Source organism: Pithys albifrons, chromosome 3, assembly GCF_047495875.1.
Source record: "Pithys albifrons albifrons isolate INPA30051 chromosome 3, PitAlb_v1, whole genome shotgun sequence".
Lineage (NCBI taxonomy): Eukaryota > Metazoa > Chordata > Aves > Passeriformes > Thamnophilidae > Pithys > Pithys albifrons.
Genome location: NC_092460.1, coordinates 19,724,566 through 19,752,459, shown reverse-complemented (window position 1 = coordinate 19,752,459; position 27,894 = coordinate 19,724,566). Strand labels below are relative to the sequence as shown.

At 39.7% G+C, this 27,894-nt stretch overlaps 1 protein-coding gene across 2 annotated transcripts in view; it reads left to right on the top strand.

Moving 5' to 3' along the window:
- The first annotated feature begins 2,155 nt into the window (after window positions 1-2,155).
- EEFSEC (eukaryotic elongation factor, selenocysteine-tRNA specific) overlaps window positions 2,156-27,894 on the top strand; it is a 122,506-nt gene continuing 96,767 nt past the window's right edge. Inside the window, exon 1 of one of the 2 annotated variants that reach the window (XM_071550882.1) lies at window positions 2,156-2,458. In XM_071550882.1, coding sequence (XP_071406983.1) covers window positions 2,188-2,458 — 271 coding nt within the window. In that variant the 5' untranslated portion in view covers window positions 2,156-2,187. Of the gene's footprint in view, window positions 2,459-7,950; window positions 8,021-27,894 lie in introns of those variants that run through there. The other variant, XM_071550881.1, reaches the window with a different exon arrangement.

The following is a 27,894-nucleotide window of genomic DNA, read 5'->3' as shown; positions in this document are numbered from 1 at the left end:
CTCAAAAGTTGTGGAAACTTTAAGACATTTCTACTTTGTCAAAGCTTGTTGAAAATGGCAGTTATTTCAGATATTTTGGGAGGACTTCTGGATATTGCCCTCTTCTGGTTAGGAATCGGACCTTTTCCCTCCTATTTCTTCTGAGCTCATCTAATAATGCTAAAAAAGGAGTAAATGGTTGGTAATATGATAGAGGGATATCTTTGTAGATTATAAACTTATGGGAATTGATGTAAACTTTCCCTTTCCTTGTAAGTACATATCGACATAACACACTGAGACATTCAGCACAATGAAGTGTATATGAGCCTTATGATTTAACAGGAAACTGTTCAAGGCCTGGGAACTTGGTCTGAAAAGTGACATTATGCTTAATTTGGCTCCCAGGACAGAGCTCCCATCAAGCTGAACTATTCTGCTCAAGAAGCCAATTAGCAAGGCTAGCTCAGTGCATTGCAGAATTACATGTGGGTTCACATCTTTGGGGAGACAGTTGTTTCTCAAATAGCACTGAGTACTGGATGGAATTCTGGTTTTTTACCCCCTTTTTCACTGAGTCATTGCTTTTGTCTGCTCGACTTCCCTGTGTTTGGGAAGAAGGAATAATTTGTATCCAGCTGTAAACTAAAGTGTTTCATTGGAAGTGTTGTTATATAAAGGAGCTTTCTTTGTAGGAAAACAAGCCTGGAGTTTGGAGTCAAAGCCTAAAAACTAAATCCATGATGTTGACATTAGCCTTAGGCAACTCATATTACACTTCTGGCTCATTCATTAGTTATTCAGATGGGAATGCTAATACTATTAGCAATATGTATTACTGCATAGGGTGACAGAAAAGCAACAGCACTGCTCTCAAAGGAAAAAGAAAATCTAGTCTACTTTGACACCTGTGGGAAGTCCATAACACAGTATTGACTTTTAAACAGCTACTGTCATTGAAGTGGTACTTGGGGCTACTCAGTAATCACTATTGAAAGGCTGAGCTTTATCCTGTAATGCACTTGGTCCCATGTGCTTCCTGGGTTACCAGCAGAGACAAGTGACTAAAATCAGTGAATGTGCTCCTGTCCGGAGCCTCTGAAAGGCTCTCAGGCCTCTCCATCGCTCCTCTGTCTGTCAGTGTTGTTTGGGTGGTTATTGTTGGTTTGCAGGAGAGCTGCTCATCACTGCTGAGATTCTTGATGGTTCTTAATGCATTAAAGGTGTGATTTTTGGGAAGCTTCTTACCCAAAATAAATGTACAGGAAAACGAGTTATGCAAGGCTAGGATTTATGAAGCATAAGGAGAGCGAATGATCCACGTGTGAACTGCCTTTCCATGTAGGTTTGCCATGTCCGTGCGGCTTTGAAAGCAAATGTGGGCACCGTAACTCCAGCAGCCCCAGGGCGGGGTGTGATGGGGCATCATGAAGGGTGTGATGGGGCAGCATGAAGGGTGTGATAGGGCAGCATGAAGGGTGTGATGGGGGTGGCATGAAGGGTGTGATGGGGGTGGCATGAAAGGTGTGATGGGGGCAGTATGAAGGGTGTGATTGATGGGGCAGCATGAAGGGTGTGATTGATGGGGGTGGCATGAAGGGTGTGATGGGGGCGGCATGAAAGGTGTGATGGGGGCGGCATGAAGGGTGTGATGGGGCAGCGAGAAGGGCTGAGCCGAGCAGCCCCAGCGCGCTGATTAGCGGGGGGAGGTGAGAGCTGATGATGCTCCAGGGGCTCGCACTGACCCCTCCCAGGGCTGCGGGCTCCCTCCTGCTGCCCTCAGGCCGGGCACACACCTGGGGAGGGGGCGCAGGTGTGCGGCATCCAAGCAACCTGTTTAAATGGGCTCTTCCTGCAGAGGAGACCTGGCAGGGACGGGCGGGCTTCGGGAGCTGAGCTGCTCGCCGGGGTTGGTGCTTTCTATCCACGCACAGGGGTAACCCGGGATGGCGCTGCCCCGAGCTGGTTCTGTCCAGCCCAGCGCTGGCTCTGCCCGGCGATGGCTTTGGCTTTGCCCAGCGCTGGTTTTGTCCAGCCTAGCGATGGCTTTGGCTCGGTCCAGCCCAGCGCTGTTTTTGCTCGGCCATGGCTTTGCCCAGCGCTGGCTCTGCCCACCCGGCCCGCTCCGTGCCGCTCTGTGTCCCGGAACGGCGGCGCGGGCGCGGTGTTTCCGCAGGGGCGCTGTGGGGCCGGACCGCGCTCACCGCCATGGCCGCCCGTGTGCTAAACGTGAACGTGGGGGTGCTGGGGCACATCGACAGCGGCAAGACAGCGCTGGCTCGGGCGCTCAGCACCACCGGCTCCACCGCCGCCTTCGACCGCGCCCCGCAGAGCCGCGCCCGGGGCATCACGCTGGACCTGGGCTTCTCCTGCCTGCGCACCGCGCTGCCGCCGCAGCTGGGCCCGGGGCCCGGCGAGCTGCAGTTCACGCTGGTGGATTGCCCCGGGCACGCCTCCCTCATCCGCACCATCATCGGCGGTAAGGGCGGCGCGGGGCGGCAGCGGGGCCGGGCGGGACGGGGCTTTACTTTGTTGCGCTTTTTCATAGTTGCCCCTCTTATAAAGCGGCTTTAAATGAGAGTTCTTGGGATGCTCTTTGCCTAGTCAGGCCCCTGCTCATCTTCCTTACGCTTACTTGCATAAAAAGTTTTCTTTATTGTGTGTGGAGGCATTATTGATGGTATATTACAGCCCCGTTAAGTTCCATTTTCTCACTTGTTAAAGTTGTTTGCTGTTGCCTGTGACTGAGAGGTGTGTTGTTTGCTGGATGTGCCCACGCTGAACTGTCGTGGAGGGACTGGAGAGTTCTGAAATGATAATCTTGTGCTTAGGAATAATTTTGTGGGTTTTAGTAGCTTTTCATTTTAGTTTTTTAGTAGATGATACTAGAAGGTAAATCTGGTTTGTGTTAGAATTTATTCTGAGTTAGATCACCTTGGTCTGTCTTTCCCTTCCATCCCTTCTGGAGAGGGCTCAGCGGTGCTTGGTGCTTGATTGAGGATTGATGGGACTTTCAGCTGCAGGTTGTGCAAAGTAGTAACAGGTGGATAAACTGCAACCACGGGCATCAACCCGCAAGTTCAGTTCCTATGCGTTTCCAGTGTCTCTTCAGTGTCAGCTGGGTGGAATTTTGTAGTAGAATGTGTTTTTTCTCGGTTAGGCTAAGGTTCAGACTGAATTAATTCTCATGATGTATGAATTTAATCCCGTTTTTGAGCAGATGTATTGTTTGTAAACTGTGTTAGCTGGAACTGGATTGTGTTGGTTGCGCTTCTTTAGGATGGGTTAGTAAATAATTACTTTGTCGTCAGTTTCAGAAGGCGGCGGGTTCCCTGTCCCGTTAACTGCGCTGCCCTGTAAGGTGCTCTCCAGCTGCAGGGGAGGAGTGGCTGTGTGCTCAATTCCAGAAACCTGGGCGTTTTTTAGTCGTCTTTGCTACTTGACAACCCACTGTCATTCTTCAGTAATTGTAAGCACCTGATTATCTTCTCAAGAACAAAGTTTACTTTGGCAAGGCTTTCTTGAATGTACTCAAGAGTGACTTGTGGTCAGACATTCCTTTCTGCCAGAAGCAACTAATCGGAGTGGTGTAAACTTTCTCATGGAGAGGACATGGGAAAACTTAAAAAACTGCTTTACCAGTTTGTTTTTGTTTGGGTTTTTTAAATACCTTTAACACTTACTTGGGGTGATTTTTTTTTTTATGTCACAGACATCTTGTTGCTTCCTGTAGTTTTTATGAAGCTCTTCAAAGTATTTAGTCACAGCTGTCCCCATTGGCTGAATAAGTTATTCACGTTTCCTTATTGATAGGCCATGCAGGGAGGAGGAAAGATGTGGGCTCAGCTAGATGGATGGCATGATGAAGTTTTCTTCCCAGCTAAAATGATTCTTTACCGGTGTCTATTCAGACACATAAGCACATCAAACTTGCTTAGTTCCAGTTATACCCCATTAGGTGTCTTAAAACACTTGATTAGTGTGATTTACTGCAATTTTATGTATTAAGAAAATGTTGTAGGGAAAATGCAGTATTGTGTTAATAGTTTAAAGAGTTTAAAAATCTTCAGTTTTCTGCTTGATAGCGTGTATGTATCTTGATTATGGATGTCCTTTTATTTGTACTGGATTTGAAGGGTGAAACATTAAAGGAAAAACCTGATCTGTGCCTGTGGGACTATTTAGGTGCTTACAGGTTTAGTGTGGTTTGGTGAAGCTCAAACTCATGTATGGCATATCTTCTGTAACAGGAAACATTCTGTGATGTTTGTGTATTTCAGTATTGCCAACTTTTTCATCACTTCAGAAATGATATTTGAAAAATTTAGATTATTTTAGTCTGTTTTCTTGTCATTGAGCATTAAGAGTTCACTGTTCCAAACACTTTCTCTGCAATGTTCCAAGTAGGAATGCCACTACTTTTTTCTTTTTGATGGAATCTGTGATTTCCCTGTTACTAACCATTTTCTCTACATATGGCATTTGACTAAAACATAAGTGCAAATTACTTTATCTTCTGCTGTTTATTCTGCATCTCAGACTTCTTATGCCTGCTTAAAATGCTGCTTTTCTGAAATGAAGTCCTGTGGTAGCTGTTAATGAGCATTAACCTGCAGGAAAACTAAAGACAGGATGGCTGTGGGCAGGGGAGCTGGACGTGAGGTTGCAGAACGTGGAATGACAAGAGAGCTGTGATGAAGCAACCCTCCCACCTGTGTTGGTCATGGGCAGTGCAGCATTTGCAGTAGAAGCTACAGGTGTGAAAATATTACTGCTGCTTTTGTTGTTTGAAGCTCTCTTTTCACTGAAGGTGGTATAAAGTATTTGGCTTCCCCCAAGTGATCCCATCTCCTGGAACTGCTCTCTGCTGTGGCTGGGAAGCACCAGCATTGTTAGTCAGCTCTCCTCAAGGGCAAGGAGCTCAAGGTGTTCCTTCTAAGTAGTCACTTTCTGGCTCTCTCCTTCCAGAGTGCTCATTTCATCAGAGATGTCCCAGCCTATCTTCTAGTCCAGTTCTGTCCTCTTTTAGTTGCCATATTTTCTGTACTCCTAGAGAGTAATCTAAGGGTTAAACCATTCACTGTGTAAAGCTGACAAATCTGCTTACAGTTTAAATGTTACTGTTTACTATTCTTTAACATGTTTCATATGTAGCTAATTCTTGAAGTTGATTTTTTCATCTAGTATTGCATTTTTGTCATGCTATGCCAGGTAGCACTGACCTTGTGAATACTTCTCAGTCACTCACAAGATGCTTATTTAGACACAATACCTTAGGATTAAATGAATGCAGAATATTTGAGCAGCAACCAAATGGAATGGTAAATGGAAGTCGTATTTCATTCTCTGTGGCTACATTTTTCTTGCAAAGCTTGTCCTTGAAAACAAAGCTTATCAAACGTTAAATCAAAAGTTTGGGTTGTTTTTTTTCTAACCTGCATGCTGGGAATTGGAAATGTTGCAGACAGTTCCACCCAAGATGCTTTCTTAAAGTTTTAGCAGGAAGGTGATAGTCAAGGTTGGAGTGGAATAAATAATAGTCATTGTGCCTTTCACTTGCATTTAAACCATGCTGGTTTATATTCTTGAACATCAGGCTCGTGTGTGTCTGTGACAGGAAGGTATTAAGCTGTTGTGGGGAGATGTATCGCTTGGACTGTTATGTAGTTCTTTTTTCTCTTAAACAAGAAGAACAGCATTCTTAATTTAACAAAAAAACTTTTGTGTAAAATAATTTTCCTCTGCTTTAGCAGGATCTTGTCTCAAGCAGTGCAACAAATACAGTATTTTACAGCTGTTTGTAACTGACTTGCTAAATGGAGAAAACAAACCTGAATAACTGAATTTTAAGGATCAATTCTTAGCTTGTCACAAGCAGTAAGAAGCACCCATATCAGCCTTACACTTGCTTTCTGCACTGAAGGAATGACTGGAAGATAAACTACCATTATTTATGTAATGCTTTCTTATGTATGTTGCTGTAGAGATTTAGGGTGGTATTTTTGGTAACATTTCATGCTGAGGTGGGGGAGTTTCTGTCACAGCACTGGGGACTTTTTTAAGCTTCTTTTCTGATGAAGTTCAGTGCCTGATCTTCCACAGAGCTGATGTTCATGTCATTGAAGTGCAATGAGAGTTGCTCTTGTATTTGTTTGTTGCAGACCTGTGCATCCAGGAGGGTCTGGACTGGTTTCTCCAATGAGTTCAGCAGGAAGGGATGCCTGCAGAGAGGTTAGACGAGTTAATCTGTCAGAAGAAATTCAATACCCATATTTCATTTTAAGACCACTTTGCGTAGCAAAGTAGTTTAACCAGTAGCAGATTTTTTACTTGCTTGATGGTTAATTTCATGCCCTACAAAGGGTCAGCACACTAATACAGAAGAACATGATTACCTCACCCCAGCTTCCCCCACACAGGCAGTGAGGGGATACTGCAGTGTTTGTTTTAGGTGAGCTGATGTCAGATGCCCTTTATCTGTTTGATTTTTGAGATGGGTCCTTGAGAGAAATTCTAAAACAGAAAATTGTCTTTCCCCCATCCTGAAATTGAGAGGACAGAGTATCCTTATAAGATTTTTATTGGAAAGCTACTGCTTGACCCTGGTTGTCTAAACCTGGGGTGGGGAACAATTCTGACCAACTTGTAGTTTTGTAATCCTTATGCCTGTCTGAACCTTTGACCTTTTTACTTTGTAACTAGGGCTTCATTGTCACCATTTGTCCCTGCAGTTCCTTTCAAAGAAAACTGCCTTGCAAGTGTCTGTTTCCACTTTGCTGCTGTGTCCTGTTAAGGAAGGGTATTAATTCATACCTGATACATTGGAGGGGCCAAGACTTTTGAACTTGCACAAGAGCTTGGGGAGGGGGAAATGAGCACAGCAAAAGCATGTCTTGCTGATGCAAATGAGTACAATGGAAGCAGGCCTGGGAGATCAAGGGAAATGTGGTCTTGCTACCAGCATTCAAATTCAGTCAGATGCAGATTATTTGTAAGATTAACATATCACAAAAAACCTCTCACCTTTTATCACAGATTAGTTGCTTTGCTGAGTTTGTTGTAAGCTTTTAAGAGGATTTGTAGACTTGGGGTTACCTTTGCATTACTGCAATGAAAACACATTTCTGTTGCTATGAGCTTTTGTTTGTTGAGACCTTTGTGAAGATGTGGCAGTTTTTGTGTTTTCCATTCTGAGTGAGCAAGTAGTGTTGTAGCTGTAGATATATGTACAGATGACTTGCTGTTGAGTGCACATGTTGAATGAAGGAGAAGTTCTCTGGAGGAAAGAGTGCCTTGTTCTGTTTAGTGGGTACCATTCTGGTCAGAGAGGAGTCACTGGAGAGTCTTGAGAACTTTGGCTGTCACCTTGAATTGAGACTAATGTAATAATGAACCTTGTTCTGTTGAAAAAGAAATGATTAAAATACAACTTTAGTGTAGTGTAATTCATATCCATGATGTAGTGGTTGTTGTTATGGAAGTACTCATGGGCTAGAAGAGTAAAACTGGCACTAGTGTGAGTGTTTTCTAAGCCCTATTAGACTCTTTGGGTTGGTTCATGGTGCTTGTAAATTGCTGATATTGCTTTGTATTAAAAATGCAAATAAACTTTCTGTGAATGAAAATGCTTTTTTTGGAATTGAAACTGTGTCTCTTTTAATTCACCTCAGTCTGGTGGGTACCAGATACTTGTCTGACAGATTAAAAGGGTAATTTTATTGACATTTTAAAATGAAACCTGCTTTTTAAATTAAGGAGCTATACATGAAGAAAAAGCAACCGGTATAAAAATTTTTTTGCTCTGGAATGCCCCTCTTTCCAACCCCCGAAGTGGAACTTTGTCTCCTGGATGTTGCGGTGCACAAGAGGGCAGTGTTTGCTCACAATGTCGGATCTCGGTGATAAGTGCTCGGGGTAACAGGTCAGCGGGGGTGGAGTGACCTTACTGTGAATCGAAACAGAGTTAAGTAGAAGATTTGGAACACAACTGTGGCTTAATTTTCTCATTCTTAAAGAAAACATCCTCTGTGTTTTAAGGAAGGTTAGTCTTATTTCATCTATAATTGGAATAGTGCTTTTTATACCTTAAGCAATAACAACTTATGGAGTGTTGTCTTACACATGGCATAAGACACAGGTAACACAGATGAGACAAAACATCTGCTTTGATGTGGAAAGCATGGAATTCAGTGTACACAATTTTTTTATTTCCCCATGTCGTTTAATAACTGGGCAAAAGTGAGGTAGTTGTACTAAATCTGTGTTGAGCTGGTTCCCTGTGATCAGGGTTTGTTGTATGAGACTGATAGAATGAAACTTGGAGTGTGTGTTCACACCAGGGTGCTTTAAAACAGTGGCCTTGTGGAATTTTTTGTGTGTCATAACTGCTAATGGCTCAAAGTTTCCAGGTGTTTCCATGCATTGCTCTGCATTTCTGTGTGTTTTTGAGTGAAGTGGCAGTGGGATTAGGACACTTGGCTGTTGTCATTTCTGTTCTGTGGTCTCTTCTGCTGTTTTGACTTGAAGGTGATACCCCCATTTAAGTTACACATGTTCAACAGATTCCTAAACTGTACATCAACTCTTAAGTAATATTAGAGAGCAAAGCAGGAAGAGTTTTCTGTTCCTTTTATGGATGGAAGAGATTACAAGGTGCAGGAGAACCATCATCTCCTGACATCAAAAGTTATAGTGAATAATCACATTCTTAGAGTCCTGTCAAAATGTACTGTTTTCTGTGTTCAAGTTAAAAAAAAGTGTATTTCTTGTTCTGAAGACCTGATTTATAATTGATTTCTTAAGTGTAGGTTTTAACCAGGAGTGGCTTTATTGAACCTTGTTTGAAGGTTAAATTATCCCTTACTAATACAGGACAATTTTCCTACAAAAGTTCTGAGTGTACAACTTGTATACAACAAAATTGTGCTAATTCATGCTTCATTATTTGACACTAAGACATGACAACTTCTCAGGAAAATATAATAACCAGGCACTGTAATGGTGCTGTTAAGTCTGTTTGATCATTTTTCCTATTGATTTAAAAACAGGATTTCTTTGTTCCATCATACTGTGTGCAGGCATTCATCAAATAACCACATGCCCTTTGCTTTTGCTTCATGTTTCTCTTTGCTTGAAATTATTTTGTAAGCTGTTTGGAAGAGTGGGAAAGATTTATTATTCAATTTTTAGATTTTTTTTTAAATATCAGCTAATGTAGGTAAGCCTTATAAATAATTGCATAAAATTTAGAACAACTGACTGTGGAATATGAAGCATGTTTACAGCTAAAATTACCCTTGTCAAAATAAATTTAAAGTAGCATTTTTACTGTTGATGGATATGTTTGGTTGCTAAATAGGCCCATTTAGCAATTCAGGGGTCTGCTAATCAACAAAGCAGCCTTATAAGGATCTCCTGTGTTTGTTCTGCATCTTGATTTAAAAATTATCTTCAGTTAGAAGATGCTGGCTATAAGTTGAATGATATGTTGATTATGTATAAACCTATTTTTAAGAGTTGGTTTAGCTTGATGGAGCCATGGACTGAACTTCCTTCATATATTTCTCTGTAGGTTTTTTTTTGTTCTAGAAATAATTGGTATGTTCTTGGATGACTTCTGTACAGTACTGTTTATGAAAACATCTAGGAAAACAAAATGCAAAGGGAAGAATGTAGGTTATAATTGTACAGCAGATGTGCAGCACATCTTGTAGCTAAGTGAGCAAACCAAACCTCCACACTGCTGTTACTCAAGTCTGTTAAATGGAATAAAAGGTTGTTTTCTGTGAGGCAGAGTTGCACCCTCAGGTTGGCCTGGCAAGCTGAAGAGTAGGGACAGATGTCCTGCAGGGGTGATTTCCAGCTGGATTCTTGAACATGTTGTTGTTCTGTGGGTCACAGCTTGTAACAGGGCAAAGCTGGGTGAGAGCTCCAGCAAAGAAAGAATTGAACAGCTCGTGCTGTAGCTGTGATTGCAGAGATACTCAGCATTCTGTGAGAATACTTTCTCTCTGCTATCTGTAGAATTCAGATTAAACAGACGTTCTGAAGGGCTTCCTTTAAGCCATTTTCTTCCAAAAAGTGTTGCAGGTTAAGTAAATACCAGTAATTCTCATTTCCCATCTCTTTATCAGTTATTTTACCAAAATATTCATGTGCAGTCTATCTGATCTCTTCAAGTGAACATGAAATGGTTAGTGTTGGCTTCGAAATTGAATTGCAATCTCAGTTTCAAACTTAAACTGATTAATTCTACATTAGATTGTAATTATCAGCATTACCGGGACTAGGGGTGGTTGTGACCAGACAAATACATATATATGTTTAATGTAACAGCAGAAGGAGTTGGTGAATAGTAGGAGGAAAGTAAATGGAATAGCAAAGGTAGCTTAAATAAAAAAGAATAAATTATATTCAGGAGCATTGTGAAGGTAAAGGATGATAAGGGGGAATAAAAATCAACATTTGAATGTTGAGATTTATAGAAGTTCATCTGGGTAAGAATCCAGGCACCTCATGCCAAGTTCCAGAGAAGAGATGATTCATTTGGGCTTACAGTTTTGTTGAGAAACTCCTTTTTCTTTTGCTTCAACCACAGAAGGATCATGACTGTTTTGGTCACTGCATATTTGCCTTTTTTTGCAGTGCTGAAAAAGTGAATTTAATGCAATCATCTGTAGCACTTTCTTGTCTTCTGTGACAAAGTTTTCCTTTGTTTTGTGTTTTAATTGGGATGGAATGTATGATTGGCATATGAGATGAGCTGGTACTCTTGGATCTCAGGAGCTTTTTTTAAATATCAAACTTTGCCTCAGTTTTTTGCTGGCCAAGTTTCACCTTATTTCAGGTAAATGCATTGTGAAGCAGGTGAGCATCTTTTAGGTATTAGTCCTGTATATGTAAAATTTGAAATGGTCTTTGAGAACCTGTTGGGTAAAGAAAAGCTGTGTAAATGTTAGAGTACTGTTGGTAGAACTGTCTAATTATATTAGCAAGGATAGGAATGGGATGTGTCTTTTGTCATAGATGCTCATTCATGCTTAAATCTACTTTCCTTATATTAAAGATTACCCTTCCAGCAATGTTGCTTTGGGGAAGAAAGTTTTCCAAAGCATGCAAAACCTGCATTTCAGAGAGAAATTATAGCTTTTCTTTCTTTTTTTTCTTTTCTTTCTCTTTTTTTTTTTTTTTTTAGAATCAAGAAGAGGGGGAGGGAAAATGGTTTCCTTGTATTTGACTGTGCTGTTGGGTGGAAGACAAAGCTCGGTCTCTCTTGCTGACTAATGTCATCATCAAGGCATTTTTTCTCCCACAGAGCAATTTTGTCTCCATTGAGACCCCCACAGCCATTGGCAAGACCATGGCCTGAGATTAAATCTCATGCTTGGGTGAAATTCTAATGACTGTAATTGTTTCCTCTTTTTAAGTCTGTGGTCCCTTCATCAAAGAGTAGTGCGGAAATTATGCATTTATGCTGTAAAAAGAGAGGTCATGATTACCTGAACCTGTGGTTGACTTTGGGGGATTCTGTGTCGTGTTCTGGCAGTGGTTATCCACGCTGACATTCTGGTGTGTGAAATGATTTAAAGTGTGGCTTAGAGCACATGTGCAAAGCAAAGTGCTGGTGTGGCGTGGCTGGGTCCCTGCTGGGCTTGTGCTGCTCTCCCTGTGCTGGTGCTCAGTCAGGCTTTGTGTGTTGGGCATCTGCTGGAATAGGAGAGAAGGAATAAATGTGGGTTGTGGTGGGTTTCTGGGAATGATCTGTTTCAAGGGTGAAGTCCTAACCTAGTGCTGAAACAGTGCTGGACTTACCTTACTCCAGTTGCGAAGGACTTGGGAACCCACAGTGAGTGTTGCTGTTACCCCTCACAGTCAGTGCTTGTTGGGGATGTTCAGCACCTCGATGGATGTAGCAATGTGGGACTGCTGACTGTGGAGGAACAGAACATGAGTGTGACTGTGGGTATGAAAAAGGTGACTACAGTTTGATAAAGGTGAATTGCCCGATCCTGCAAACAGGAACATACCTGTGGATTAGTGTTGCCATGGGATGGAAATACCCACTTTATTAATAGTCTGTGTGTACATGACTTTGGTGCAGTGCTGTCCCCTAACTTGTTTAAAGGTGTACGGAAAAATCATGTACTGTACATTAAGTGCAAACCACTTTGAATTTGTACTCTAATTTATGATGTATCCTTTGAAGATGTCAGAAGAACTGATAGAGACACTTCATCAGAGAATAAGGAAAATGGTTCAAATGGTACTTTATTTTGGGTGTCTAGGCTGCACTTAGAGACTAAAGAACCCCCAAAACATTGTCATTCTTGAAAGCATTCAGCACTGGAATCTTTCCCTGATCTCAGTGAGATGATGAGTATTCAGTTTAGAGTACTAAAAAGTTTATCACCAAAAAGCCCCCCCCCACCAAGTGTCACCAGTGCTGTTCACCTTAGGGACCAGTTTGGGGCATTTAACATTGAAAATTTAGCACCTGTCAGGCTCTATTTATAGCTTCAAGTAATAGGATAATATGCCTTATTTTGAAAGTTACTTAAAGCCTGAAAAACAAGTTTTTATACCTAATATATAAATAAAATAACAATTATTTCAATGTTTTATTACTTGATAATATTTTTTCTTGTGTATGGCTAAAAATTCAAAAATCACAAGTTGGGTATCCCAGAGGAAGGCATTTGAGGAAGTAATTTTGTTTTTTGGATTTGCTTGCTGTGATAGGTTTTCCCCCTGTGGGAGGGACCAGCATATTTCTTTCCCTGAGCGGACTTTTCACCTGACTGACAACTGAGATCCTCCCATTATTTCAAGTGCTGTGATAAAGTTGTGGTGGCTGATGATGTTTTACCCGTTTTTTTTTTAATTGAGCTGCCCCTTGACAGTCTCTGCTGTGTATTCTGACATACAGAAATGCCTTTTCTGTCTAAAATTGGTAATTAACTGGAGTCTTTTGTGGGAAGAGATTCACTTGTTTGTGATGCTTTATAGTGCTTTTAGGGGCAATAAAAATGTATTTGGTTAAATAGTGTGTTTTGGTTAAATTGAACTGTACCAAACTTTGCATGGAGAAAATACTTTCCTAGTTACGGGAACTGAAGAGTTTTGAACTGAAACTAAATTCTGTTTCAAAAACCGCTCCAAATCAGTGGCTGAAAATCCAGTCTTTACAGAAAGTTCATCTCTGATGTGTTTTCATTCCTGAATGGTGTTCTCTAACAAATTGTGTGGAGGTTGGTGTTTGGCTGTTATTTCATCATGTGTCCCTAAATGTGTTTTGTTTTCTTTGTTTTAAAGCTTTATTTACTGTATGAAATAGCTGATTATTTTAGTAATGACCAGCTTTGCTTTTGTGGGGCTTAATGTTTTCTTTGTTGTATTTTTAAAGCTAAACAAATCAAAGTGAAGATAAATTTAACTGTCAGTTTCTTTACTTACCCTGCAGCAACAAACCAGTGTCTTAACTTACTACATAAAACATCAATTTTTTTTTTTAGACTTGTGGTTGAATTGATGCAGTGGTTGAAAGTTATTTTGGTTACTGTACTGGTTTCATTTCCCTTTGCATTGTAAAGATCTTTATTTTTGTCCCATTAAGAAAAGGGTAGAGTGTAGCCAGAAAAACAGTAAACTGCATGAAAAGTGATGTCAGATTTATGGAATTTTTTTGCTGTGTCGGTGCATATAATTGAGTCAATCCTAGGTAAAACCAGAATTAACTATTTTGAAATTTAATTTAGTTGACAGTAACTTTTTAAAGCTTACAAGTACTCTTTTAAAGTAACTTTTGAGCTCATGTGAGCACAGTCGAAACAAAATAGTTAGAGTGGTGGAAGTTCTGCTGGCTGATATTTATTTTAGTAGCATATTATAGTTTCACTTTTTATTGGAGAGATAACTTTGTAGCATCTCAAGTGCAACTTTATTTACTGTTTTTATTGGATGCTGAAAATTTTCAGGATGCCAGGATGAAATCATCAAAATGCACTAATTTTGGGGATGTTATTCTGTTTAGAAGCTGTTATGCTTTCTGTGAAAGATTTGTAATTTTGCCTCAGTTCTCCTTCATACACTGTTTGATCAGAAGTGGAATAAATAACGTCTGTGAATGAGAAATGTGTTTCTACCGAGAGGATGCTGAAGTGGGGTCTGATCATTAATTTAGGGGTCAGAAGCACAGGACAGTTTAAATGCGGTAACAGCGGGCCAGGTGGGCTCAGCTGAAGCAGTTCATGTGTGAGAACTTGTCCTAAGCTGCAGAGTGATGTGGGTGTCAGTCCCTGGAGTGCTTGGGGTGCTCTGGCACCAGTTTGTAGGTGTCAAATGTGACTTTGTAGTAGGTCAGCAAAATAGCCCATCAAACTAATTTTTCAAAATTAAATATATTCTGGGAATCATGGGTTTCTGCTAAGTGGTAATGGTAATTGTAAAATGTTTTAAATGCCTAATTTCACTTTCTATTTAAATAGAGTTAGCTCTGAGCAACCAAAAAAAATCGAGCTCTAATCACTAAGGCTGTATTCTTTCTTGGTGATTTCAGCATTTCATTAAGCAGTGATTAGTACTCTTCAACTATGCATTCATTAATCTTAGTGATGAATTTACAGTTAGTGATAGTGTTGGTTTGTTGAATTTGCCTGATCCCTAGCAATTTCAGCAGGTTTTTTTCTTGCCTTGTGAGAACATGCAAGAAAGCAGTGTGAGAGGAGTTTATAGCCTTGGCATTTTTAAAATTTATGATTTTATCTGATTTTTATGGAGGAAAAAAAGATTAAAAAATGGAGTTTGTTTGGGGATTTTTGTTTATTTGGTTGGATTTCCCCAACTCCAGCCCCTCCTCCCTCCTTTAGAACTTGTATTCTGAAGTCCATCTCCAAAAGCTTTGCCTTGGTCTGTTGAACATCTGCAGTCCATGGTGTGCCCCTTTCAGGTGCAGGATAATAAGCTGTGCAGGAGGCTGATCTTGAAGCTTGTAGATGGAATAGATTTTGCCCTGTGTTCATGAGCTGGCAGTTCCACAAATGAACCAAAATATCGTGTTTAGGCTGAGGAATATCAGGGAAGAAGGAAAAGATGAGGAACAGTGTGGTGGGAAAAGGGATTGAAAATGAGTTTCCTGATGTTTCTGTGGTGTCCTTTCCAATGCAAGTAAGAGGGAGGAGAAAAGGCTCTCAGTACTGCTGAAAACTGTCCCTGTTCATTCTGTGTCATAACTGGATGAGGATTGAGTGGGCACTGCAGGACTGTGGGGTCCAGTGCTTTGTGGCAGGACAGTTGGGTTGCTGATAACCCACCTTTGCTTCATTTGTTTGTTTCATGTTTTCTGTTTCTGTGTTTTAAAATTATCTGTTCAGTTTGTCCTCCAGATTTAAGTCTCCAAGCTTGAGTTCGAACTTATTAACAAAACTGCAGTGAAAGAGGGTTCTCTGCCTGCCCAGCGCTGCTGCAGAGGGAAGAGACAGTTCCTGCTCTCTTGGGACTGAAAACTTAAAAGCTTTTGTTTTGCTCGTAAAGCCCTTCCTAAAACTTGTGTACTCCAAGATGTTGTGGTTCAGTTTTTTGTGGAGCAACCGAATCTGGCTCTTGGAAAGAGGCAAATCTTGTACACTGAACTCTTATTTTCTGAGTAATAACATTAGATATGTTTAAAACATGGTGACTAGAAATGAGAAAATCATATTAAATTTTTTTTTCCCTCGTGATGTCTCAGTTCTCCCCTCAGCCCCAATGGGTTCCTTGTTCAACAGGACACCAGAGGTAAAAAACATGTAAATGGATGCTGCTGTTACTTTATTAAGGGAGGAAAAGAATTAAATATCTATTGATATGATTTTTATTTGATTTTTTTTGCTTCTGTGCAGACTGGTTATTAAAGACTATTTCATTTTCTGTATCTGCATTACTTACCTTTTTTCCTCTTTATAAGCTTTATTTCAATGTTATATTTTTACAAAATGGCAAGGTAATTTTTTCTTAAAAAGCAAATTAACTGTGACATTTTAAACATAATTAATAAAAATAATTTATTGAAAGTACTTTAAGGAAATCTTCTAACAAAATTTAATTTAAGTCTATAGTAAATTGTCAGTAAGAATATACTTAATAAAGTTCCATTGTATTTCTCTTCCGTTACCATTATATGGTTCCTCAGCAGCCGTTGTCTCCATCGTTTGATGCGAAGACTGAAGTGCCCAGATAGCAAATGAAGTATATTTACTTAAGTCTGTTTGAAATTAAATTCTCATTCTGAGTTTTCCATCCCTTGTTCTGTAATTCTGGTTCTTACTGTCAGGAAGTTCAGTTTAGACTCTATTGTGCTCTCTGAGTCTAAAGATGTGAATGGGAAGCAAGACCTAACAAAATGTGAAAAGCAATAATTAAAAATATAAAAAAGGCTAATATGAGGCAAAAGCATCTAAGAATGGGTTTTGTGAAAGAGGGAAGTGCGTATTTAGATATTCTGTGTGTTCTTGATATACTTTTGATCTTGTTTTGTGTTCTTGCTTAGGAATTTCTTCTCTTAGTCACGACGGTTGGATTAGCAAGTGCAGATAATTTTACTGGACTTGTGGGCACTTCTTTTCTCTAACCCCATCCGAGTTAGAGGGTGATGGCTCAGGGCCTGCAGTTGCTGCTCTTGAATTCTTGCTGTGAGTAGTGTTTTCTTGAAAGGTGCAGTTAAATGCAAATTTACAGGTACAGCTTCAGAGTAGAAATGTTAGTGCTTTGCACTCCGTGTTATTTTCTTGTTTATTCAGGATTCTTGGTCTGTTTGTTGTGTATTTCCATTGAATAACTTGAGCAGTGCCAGCATTCCTAAGAGCTGGTCACATGAGTCTGGCAGAGCAATGTGTGTTCTGAGCAGACTTTGTTTTCTGTGGGCTTTCATCCCACTTCCCTGGGGATATTGTCAGCCTCTGCTATAGCTTGAAACCTTAAAGTTTGATTTGGGAGAAAATAAGTGTTTTTTAATGATGAAATGAAACAGGAGGGTGAGTGTGGGATGCAGAGCTGGAAGATCTGCTGTACTTTCCTTATGATGACCCTCCCTGGTCACAGCACAGTTGAAGGTTTTGAGCTCGAGTGATGTTTTGCTTAACTGACAGACGTTACTGCTCACAGAGTTAGTTTATACAAACTGTTACTACTGCTTGTAAAATGTAAAAACCTTTGTGTCAACACTTGTATTTTATTCAGTTGTTTGTTCATCTTGGAGAAAATGTGGGAGAACTTGATCTGAATTACACTGAAATATCTATGATTAGACAGTCATGTTTTGGTTCATACAGTGTTTGAACTATATTAAGAAGTTTCTGTGCAGGGTTGTGATGATCAGCTTCACCTTTTGAGGTTCTTCGAAATACCTAATAGAAAACTTTTTTATTTATTTGTGAGGGCTTTTAGAGATAAGGGGCTGGTTTTGTATGTTGATGGTTACTGTATGTTCACCTCACGAGATCTGTGCTTTTCAAACTATAAGACCTGAAACAGTGAAATAACCTGGTTGTGTCACAGATTGAAGTATTTTCATTTTTCTAGGGAGCAACTGATCTAAATTTGGTCTGTGAACTTTTTAAACCCGGGACCTTTGTTTTTGTGTTTGTCTGTGAACTGCTGTGCACACTCACAGCTTTGTAGAGGTAACAATTCATGTTGGGTGTTCTGCATCTGTGCAGACTCATAGAAGTGAACTCAGTAAGGGAGCCTGCAGGATTAAGGTCCAAACCACCAATACAAACTGAGACCAGGTCTGTATTTTGTTCCTTATTTGGCTGCAGAACTTCATTTACATGAATATTTAATTTTAAATAATAAAGTATGTAATTCAAGACATTTAAAATATTTATTTTTAAACTAATACTCTAATGGTGAAATTTGAGTATCGTTTTATGGCACTTGCTCTCTGCTGTAATTATTTTAAATGTCTTCTGGTTATAAATCATGATACCTTAGATATTTCACCTTGTCTTCTGTTAGTACTGTTGAAAACATTTACTCAAGCATTGCTTGTTATCTGTGTGGTTATAGATCATTAAATTCCAGCCCCTCTGAATACAGTATAAATTCTAATCTTGGTAACTATTGTGTCTAGTTTTATTTAGAAATTGAACTCTGCACTGCTTTCCTCCTTTATAGTGAGCATCAGCTTTTATATTACAGTGGACTTTTATTAATTACATGGAGACTGTATTAATGTGAGACACAAATGCTCCGTGCAGTGTCTGGAGTGCCTCGTAGTGTGGGCAATTTAGGTCATGTATGCACATGGTATAGTTAGTTTTGTCCTGAAGTACTTGGATGTGAGATTTACATGACTGTTACCCCCTTGGGACTGCCCTGATATGAGTCCTAGTCAGCAAATATTTAAATAAAAATACACTGTCAAGAGCCCTTGTGTTGGCCTGGCAGGAGGTATGAAATAGTACCATGTGCTCAATAATTAATGGCATTCTCGGGAAAGGGTCTCTGTGATGTGATTGGTGAAATGACAAACTATAGAAAGTGCTTGTTATTGGCATGATTTGGTAGTGAATTGGTGGCCAGGGCCTGATGTCTGCCATGGACTGAAGGCCAGAGAACTGAATAAAAAATAAATCTTCTAATAAAATTTGAGTGATGAATCAAAAATATCTTTTAAAACAAATAGAAGATTCAGCCTTTGTGAACATTGAAAATTCCATTAAAGTGAACTGAGAATAAACTAATAGATGACTGCTTTGAGTTCAGTTTTCAATTGATGAGTTTGCAGTGATTCTTTGCATATAAACACTTTCCTTGGCAGTTCAGTATTAACCTTTAAAACCTTAGCAAGAACAATTTAATGGCAATATTAACTCTTCAGCTACTCTTCGTCTGAAATTTGTAAGTTGGCAAAGCACCTAATATTTAGCATGGCAGCAGGGCAGGTTACCTGCTTGCTGCCTAGACAGAATGAAAGTGTCCTTAATTTGTTTGGGACTAATTGGTTTTAGAGATTTCTTTTGTTTGTGCACTGTACTGCTGTAGCTGTGTAGTAATACAGGTACTTGAAATAAAGCTTGGCATAAAAACTGAGATTGGTTGCAGGGTGTCCTTCTTGAGAACAACCTTGCTTTATTCAACACTACTGTTCTTGTAAGGATTTTAATTCTTGTTGGTGTTTGGAGACAATGAAGATTTGAAAGTTAGTCTTTTATAGAAGCCTTATAGAATTGTGTATCATGACATTGGATTAATTTCACAGTTTGAATGTATATGGAGTTGTTTGTTGAAGTAAATGACACAAGGAATAGTATAATTGTTCTGTCTCTATATTTCCATTTGGTTATGTGCTGCAGCAGGAAGACCAGCACGACAGTTTTCTGCATTATTGTCACAGAAATCAAGAAACTTGCATAAAAATTGGAGTTCACCATGCTCCAAAGTACAGAAAACTGAAGGCAAAATGTAATGTAGTCCTGGTAACTTGAGGTAGTCTTCTTCCTTTTTTAACTTCCCGCTAGGTCTTAGTACCTCTTCTACTCACTTGTTCTAGATTGACCTGCTAAGAAAAGTAAAGCTGTAGTTGAGTGTATGAAAGAAATATGTGAGAGATGTCAACTGAGATAGGCATGTTTATTACTGTTAGTTGTAAGGTGGTGGTTCTTTGTTCCTTGTAACCCATCTCTATGTGATTCTAAAATGTACTGGGTTATACCCTTGCTTGACAACCTTTCCAACTCTGTCTGTAGCCTTCTGTCAGTGCAGGTGATGACCAAGTGTTAATTGGCTTTACAGCCTTGATGTCATTTTGCAGCTGGGCACTACTCTTGTCTTTTGGGCAGCTGTCAGGACTCCCGGTCAAAGCTGGGGTTCTCTGAGAAGAACTTCTTGCCCCTTTGTACTCTGTGCAGTATCTGCCTTGCAGGGCACTCTGGAGCTGCAGTCTGGAATGCGTGTCTAACGCGTTCCACTCAGACCCACAGTTCCATTCCTTAATGTTGGCTTTAATTGGCTGTTTTCAAACTTTCATGTACAATTTGGTTGTATACAGTAAATTACCACCCTCTTTGCCTCTTTCTAGGAGCAAGAAAGTAAAATCCAGACTCTGCTTTCTCTTGCCTTTTACTATTGCCCTTGAGCTCTTTTAGAGACATCACTCATGGGTAGTGTTTCTGTCAGATAACAGACTTTTTTACTGTTTCTATTTTCCTCTAATCTCCCAAAGACTCTTCCTTTTTAACATTGTGTTGTATTTTTGGACTGAATTCTGCATTTGAAAGTTTAGAAGGAATTACTACTTGTCCAAATAAGTATCTCAAATTTAATAACTGTTGCCAAACTCTGTTGGGCTGGATAGCCAGCATGTCCTCCAAGTGGTTTTTATTTTTTTGAATTTTCTTATATTTTAATTTTATTTACTTTTTTTGTGTATGTGAGAACTTCAGGATGACACCACTGCTATGACCAAGGCTGGCCTTTTTATTGTATAAGGATGCCTTTGTAGGTGCTTCTGACAGAATGTGTAGCATGGGCAGAAAAATCTGCTACTATACAGGTTTCATCTAGGCTTAAATACTTCTTTGGAGCATCAGCAGAAGATATTGTTGAGAGAGAGAGGTAGTTCAGTTACATGAAGAAAAAGTTGGCAGTACTGCATACAAAACAAATTTTGCAGTTCAAGCTCCAGTGATGAGTCTCTTGTTCATACTTGGTATGAATAAAGCAAAACAAAGCCTGCCTTTATCCCCCATAACAGGCTTATGAGCTCATGTTTCGGCTTTTCCTTTCCCCTCCCTCTCTGACATGGACTCCTGTCTTTTTTTCTTTGCTAAACAGACAATAACTCTCCACAATATTTTTAATCTCAACAAGATGTCCAGTGGCTGATGATGCAAAAGTGTTGCATCAACAAAGGGGATGGTAGTTGGAGCATTCCAGGTCTGACATGTTTGGCCAAGGAGCTGTGTATTGTGGCCACTGATTCCTCCCTGCACAGCATGGCTGCTTTGGGCAGGAGACTACTTTTCATTGACTCCTGTTGTGAGCCTCCCTCCTCCTTATTTTAGGCTTCCCCAAGAAGTTATGACTGGGAGTTTCATGGTTTTAGATGAAAGACCCTGTTGTCTTGTTGAATTATCTCCTTTCTGTCTGTATTTAAAGCAAAGGTGGCAGGTAAAATAAAGAAACCCAGTAAAACAAAAGCTCTGTTATAGTACCATCTTAGGCAAGATTAGAATAAAACTGAAAGATTGATCTAGTATTTTATATTTTCATGTGTTTGTTCAGACTGCTTGTTTACCTGTAGTCCATTGGCACCTGGCAGTAGAAATGGCCACATGGCATTTGATTTTGGATGGATTCCTGGGCACTGGTGGGATCTAACTCACTGAAATTTATTCACTGAAATCGTGATAAGTATTAGATTATTTACATTAGAAAAGTGTATGTTACTGAATTTTAAAATAATAAACATTTGTAATCATGGATATTGAGTAGCCATAAGTGCTTGTACTCCTAGATTTTTGAGAGAAAAATTATTGTAAAACCTAAAGAAAATGTTTGAGTTTTTTAATGCTGTGCAGCATTTTACTCTGAGAATATTTTTTTTCTGATTGAAGTGAACCCAACTCATGAACCTTTTCATTCACTTAAAGTGTAGTTGATACTTTTTAAAAATAGTCTTAAGAACTTCCTTATGAGAGCTAAACTTCTTGAATCCATATGAAAATCTGCTTAGATCCCATAGTTTCGCCTTGCAGCACTGGTTTTATTGTGCAAAAAACCTATCAAAAATTGATTTGTAAGCTTGTTGTTTCGTAGGTGTGCCTGTTCATTATGTACAACTGTTACTGTCGTAGTCTGTTCCTTCACAGCACAAAACCTTCGGACACCTCTGCAGTCGTGTCTGTTGGGTGATTCCATCAGCTACTACTTCAGTCATGAAGTTTTCCCCAGTTTAATAAAGGTAAGGTGAGGGAATTTGTTGGTTTCTACCTGAATGCATCATTAACTGTTGCAAGAGGGGAAATTAGGGCATAAGTTTGGTGTCTCTTTTTTTTTCTTTTTGTAAATCTTATTTTTGATGCAAGGGCAGTTCTGTCGCCAGCCAGTCCAGCGTGTGTAGACTCTCCCCCCCACCATAAAACAATGAGCACATTCAGGCACAACTCGTGTTTTCAGTTATTAAAAAACGGAGCCGTCTGTCTCTGCCTGTGACTTTAATCTTTAAGCCTTTATTCCCTGTACCCCACCCCCTCTTTCTTTTCCTAACCTTTTGTTTGTGAAGTGCAGAGCTACAGGATATGTGGGCCTGGAGTTTCTGAATGTATTGTACATTCCCCTGGCAATTACAGATGTTTATAACCCTGACTGATGTTATTTCAGTATTGTGGAGGGTGAAGAGAAAATTAAAGAACAGTCTTTTCTTTGCCCCTAGCAGTCTTCAATTTTTTCCTCTTTATTTTTGGGGAGAGGGGAGGAAAAAAAGAAAAAGCAAAATGTAAACTCTTAATTTTTCTTAGAAAAAAATCTCGCTTGGCATTCTCAGATGGAACATATCTGAGAGCTGTCCAGGAATCTTCCCATAGCCTCCTGTAACTCATTTGTTAGGACAGGGTGTTGCATGCAGAGGTGTAAAAAGCATAACAGGACTGGATTATAGTACAAAACAAGCTCCTTGGTGCAGAGTGCATGACCCTTGCTTACTTTGTTTCAAAGACAGCAACAAGGTAGCTTAGGGTTAGTAATGATTTTAGAGTAGAATCATATTAATTTATTTCCGGCTTTATATGGAACCTGGTTTTCTTTCTATGTAGAAGGATGATTTAGAATCATCCGATGAGTTAGTTTTCCTTTTGGACTGGTGTCTTGCAGAATTGTTTAAGAAAGTTTGGGGGTTTTTTTTAGTTTTGTAGAAATATGCTCTTGATCTGTACAAGGTTTTAAATCAGTTTCTTGTTGGAGGTGTTTGAGCCATCTAAAGCTGCAGGTGCACTATGAGATTAATGCCCTTGAATTGATGGGGGTGGAGAGAAGAGACTCTAATACCAAATCTCTGTGATCATGGTGGTCATTTGGGTGTTTCTTGGGGATTCCAGTGCATTCCATGATCTTCAGGGTAGTTGGCCTAAAGTATTGAATTTAAGTAGAGAAAAGTTTAATGGAGTTGAGAATTTCAAGGTGGTTCAGCAGTATCTGTAAGGTACAACTTTCATTATCTATACACCCCTTTTTGACTGTATGTAGGCTGCTGTTCGTAGGTTTTGGAAGTTTGGAGTTGCATGTCTAAATGTATATTCAGGTCTGTCTAGATACACTTGTGTGGTACTCCTGTCTCCTCTGACTGCTGCATGGAACTTGTTGTTAGTTTGATCTTTCAAAGATACAGCAGAAGAATGAGCAAGAATTTATGGTGAGATATCCTTTGGCTAGGCAGGAGTTTAAGAAATTAACACAAAAGGTAGCAGGAAAGTCTTCCTGTCATCTCATATTAAACTGACTAAAATATGCTTAAAGAAACTCTAACAGCTGTTCCAAGATGTTCACAATTCAGTCATTCTCCAAAGCAACCAGAGGGAGGCAATAGATGGTCTATAGTAACAATTCTCCAGCCTTCTGGGAAGGAAAAACCCAACTAATTGGTCATTAAGCACATCACATTGTTTTTATCCTGAGATAATCAAGTACTTAAGTTGTGTATCACTTGGGTAAGGATTTCTTAGATGCTCTGGTTCCCTTTGTGTTACAACACAGGGCATGGATGTGATCAAATCCTAGATATGCTAATGGAAAGATACCATCTTGTACAAATGTTAAAAGAACTTGAAAAGATGAAGAGCTGAGTGTGAAATAGCACTGACAGAGAATGGAATTTATAGAAACTTAGTAGGTGTTGTTCAAGTGTCTTTTTCCCACCCTCTCAGAATCCAGTATTGGGCCTGTATGTAACAGTAGATTGAAATGTCTATGATTGAAGTATGACTGCATTGATTAGGAAACTTTCCAGTTGTGCTGTTCTTGGAAAGCAGAGTGTTAAATTATCTGAAAAGGAGTAATTGAGTTGTTCAGTGCCTGAAGCGGCTCACTGGTTTGAAGGAAAATGTGCTACTCTCCCTGAAAGAGTCTTGGAAAATATATCAAGTTATTCCAGCAACTTTTATTGTATTATCTTTCTCTTTCCAGTATGAACCAGCTTCTATATGATTTATCATTCATAATGAAAGGTGTACAGGTGTTGCCTGCTGTGTTGGGTTGTGTAGTCTCAGGGAGGTAGCGAGATCTTTCATGAGTGTAGGTACCACAGAGGCTTTCACTCATCTTTGTCTCCACACTCCAGGGCTGTTTATTAGAGAATCCTCAGGTGCAGCTCTGCTGAAGCCGAAAATTGTTTCTCTCTGGTGTGAGCATAGTCATTCGAGATGGAGCAGAAAGACTCCAGATATGTGGAAGTCTGTCAGAACTGGGGGTGGGCTCCTGTCCTCAGTTGTGCAGGTTTGGGGCCTTTGTAGCTCCTCTGGATGTTTGTTTCCTTTTACACTGTTCAGCCACTGTTTTCTCTCTCTGTCTCGGAGGTACCTTCAAAGCTGGTGTCTGTCTGTAACCTCTGAAGATGAAGTGGGAAGAATGCTCATACTTGTCATATTTTTTGCAACATATTTAGCATTATTATATGCAAATATAATTACTTTTTTAACATGAAACTTGGCAGATCTTGTAGAGAGCAGATATAAAGCTGATATGGGTCAAGACTATAAAAAAGGTATTTTTTTTCATCTTGTTTTGTCTGACCTGTTTGCTTTTCAGTGTTTATGGTAAAGACTTTGTAGACCATCAGGCACCATTTATGGTCACTTTGTAAGGCCTAAGTGTAACATCACCTTATATTTAACTCTCCAGAGCAGTGCAAAAGCACACATGGCCTTGATACCAAAGCAAAATACCTCTGAATAACAAGTCTGAAGCTTGAACTAACCACTTATGAGGCTCTAGGAGAGAGCTTGATAGGACCTTGAGCACACAATATTGTCTGAGGGAGTCAGAGTGGGGTTTTACAAGTATCAGGTTTTTTTTTTAAACTTTGCACCTTTTGTTTTCGTGAAGCATGGACATGTAGTGTTGATTTAGTGCACAACTTACTGTCATGTTGTTTCAGAATCCTTGTTCCAGGAACTCAACTCTGCGCAGATGGAACAGGGCACTTAATGGCAAACCTCTGAGTTTGGGTTTGACATGAATCACTGGAATTAGAGGTGCCATTTTTGTGCCATTTGGGAACTCAGAAACTGGACATGACTGCTTCTTATGATATTTTATAGTCTGGATGCCAAATTATGAAACTGAACCTTTTTGTGCTAGGTGTAATACAGACACACAGTGCAAAAACCAACCAACCCAACCCTGTCCAGAAAAAACCCAAACAACCAGCCAGATTTGCAGCCTGAATGCTAATAACCCAATTGACTTTTTGTGTGCTTTCTTTTGCTTTCAAGTGTATGAAATAATTTTTCTTACTATATGCCACAGATTGTACTCCAAGGCTGATGAGCTGTGTAGTGACTTTCAGTCTAAAATGTTAAATAACTTCAGTTTTGTGAAATACCTTAAATATTTAACTTTTCAGTTTCACCAGTGTCTGTATTTGCATATACATATATATGAATGACACTTTAAAAAGTTAATGTTTGCTAACTAATTCACAATTTATGCACTTTTGACTTCAAGCCAAGAGAGAAATTAATGCAGCTGAAATACCACGGTGTTGTGTAATTTGGTAAATGCTGCCTTTCTTTGTGGCAGTCATCTGTCTGCTCAGAATGATTGTTGCTTTTCCAAGGTATGTAGGCTTTTTTAAACCCTACCACAGTTAATGTTCTCAGCATTAAATCTTTTTGATTCTGTCTTGTTTGTGCCCTGTCAATATAGAAATTCAGATCTAGTAACAGGGGGTATTACAGAAAGGACTTTACTACATGTGGGAGAACGATGATGTTTTCTCTCATATGGTGCTTTACCTCCATTTTTACATGTGCTGTGTATTTTACATGGCATTTCTTGTTGCAAGGCAAGAGTTGTTTGCTTTGTTTTCCCCTCATTGTCAGTAGGATTCTCATTTAAGGTGATTTTTGGTTTTCTTCAGAAATATTTTGAAGAACAGGAATCTAATGCCAGACTCTGGTGGTAGAGGAGTATTTAGTTTGCTACATTTTCTTTGGAAACAGTCAAAGTGAATGTTTTGGAGGGTCAAGGCAAGAAAGTCAATGATGGAATGAAGTGTCCCTTGCCTTAAGTTAATATCTTTTACCCAGGATAAAATCATAAATGTTTTGTAAACAATGAAACTTCATCCAGTTAGATGTAGCTTTAAAAGTCTTAATGGTGTAAATATCAAAGCTGTATTTTGTTTGTCTAAAGACAAATGGGTGTGTAGTAGCACTGAGTTTGGATTGTTGTGCTATTTACAATTACATAATTGACTGTGACTGTGCTCTTTTATTAGAGGTGTTTTATTTCCCTTCTCTTGTTCATCTTCATTTGCTTTTGTTGTTGTGTGCTGTTAACATGGATTCTTCTTTGTAAGTGAAGTTGTATGTGAAAGACTTAACTGCATTTGTCTTGTTTCCTTTTTTGAAGCTACTTTAAGATTTCCTTTTCCAGAAAATGACTAGATCTAAATGCAGTGTTTTATTTCAATATTACATTGTATGTAAGTAAAGTCTAATACTTTACCTTTTTGGCTGCTTCTGCACATAAAACAATTTTGCATTGAACAGCATATAATGCTTGTCTTTTCATAATTTTCTGAAGTCATAGCACTAGTTTTGTGTATATACATGTGTACTTAAGTTTCTTCCAAGGCTTCCTAACAATACATTGTTTATTCAGCTTTAAGTTTCTCTGGGATTCCTCAGGCTGGTGTTTCATGGTCAGTTTGGTCACCTGCAGCAGTGTCCTGTCCCTAGAAATGGGAGGTTTGGTTTGCTCTTTCCTTTTTTCCCTTTGCAGCTCGTAGCTGTTTGGTCCTGCTGTGTCCCCTCTGCCAGCTCTGGCTTTCCCTGGGGTGCTGCAGTAGCTGAGTCACCTCTCCAGTCTCAGAGAAGGCTGACTGGTCTGAGCTTCAGTTTTCATTGGGCCCTCTGTGTGCTGTGGGAGACCTGAATAAGCAGAGTGTTGGGGAAGGATATCTGGAAATAGGAACTTCCCAGCTCAGGGGACTGCAGCCCATGACCAGGTGCCAGAGCAAATGCCTGTTCACTGCTCCACTTCACTAACAAGTGTATCTGGGTAGCTGACTGTGTACAAATAGTGATGCAGATCAGTGCTGTGACCAAGTAAAGTGTGTGATTGCCCTGGCTTGAAAACACAGGGGTAGAAATGCATTTTTCACTTTCATGTTTTGTCTTTACAATGGAAATGAAGGAAAAAACTACTCTTGTGCTTCTGAAAGTGTACTTAAAGTGAAGTGTGGCCTTTTCTGTAGAAGCATATTATCCTTATCTGTGGCCTTTACTTGTGCTGCTTTTGCTTATGCTCAGGCTGAGAGCTTCTGTTTGGGCTGGGGAGAGAGGAGGGCAAGTGTAGGAAATTAATCTGTTACCTAAATTAACAAGCTTGACAGCAATCTCTCTTTACTAGTGATTTTTATTTGAGAGTCTTTGGAGGAAGACTTCTCTGTAATTGTATGTATTTTTTTACCAAACTGCATGTAACTATGATGTGTATTTAACTGGTTAATTTAGTCAGAATGCAACGAAGGGTCCCTGTGTTTGCCTTGCTTTGCAATAGTCTCTCTTCTGTAGTGGTGGAAGTGACAGAAGTGTTCAGACACTTCTCAGGCCGGTGCTTTTGGTTTCTCTCACAGGGGGCTTTCTCTGAAGAGGCTAAAGGACAGCATGGAACTCCTCACATTCTGTAAAGCCTTGCAAAGGATCTTTTGATAACCCT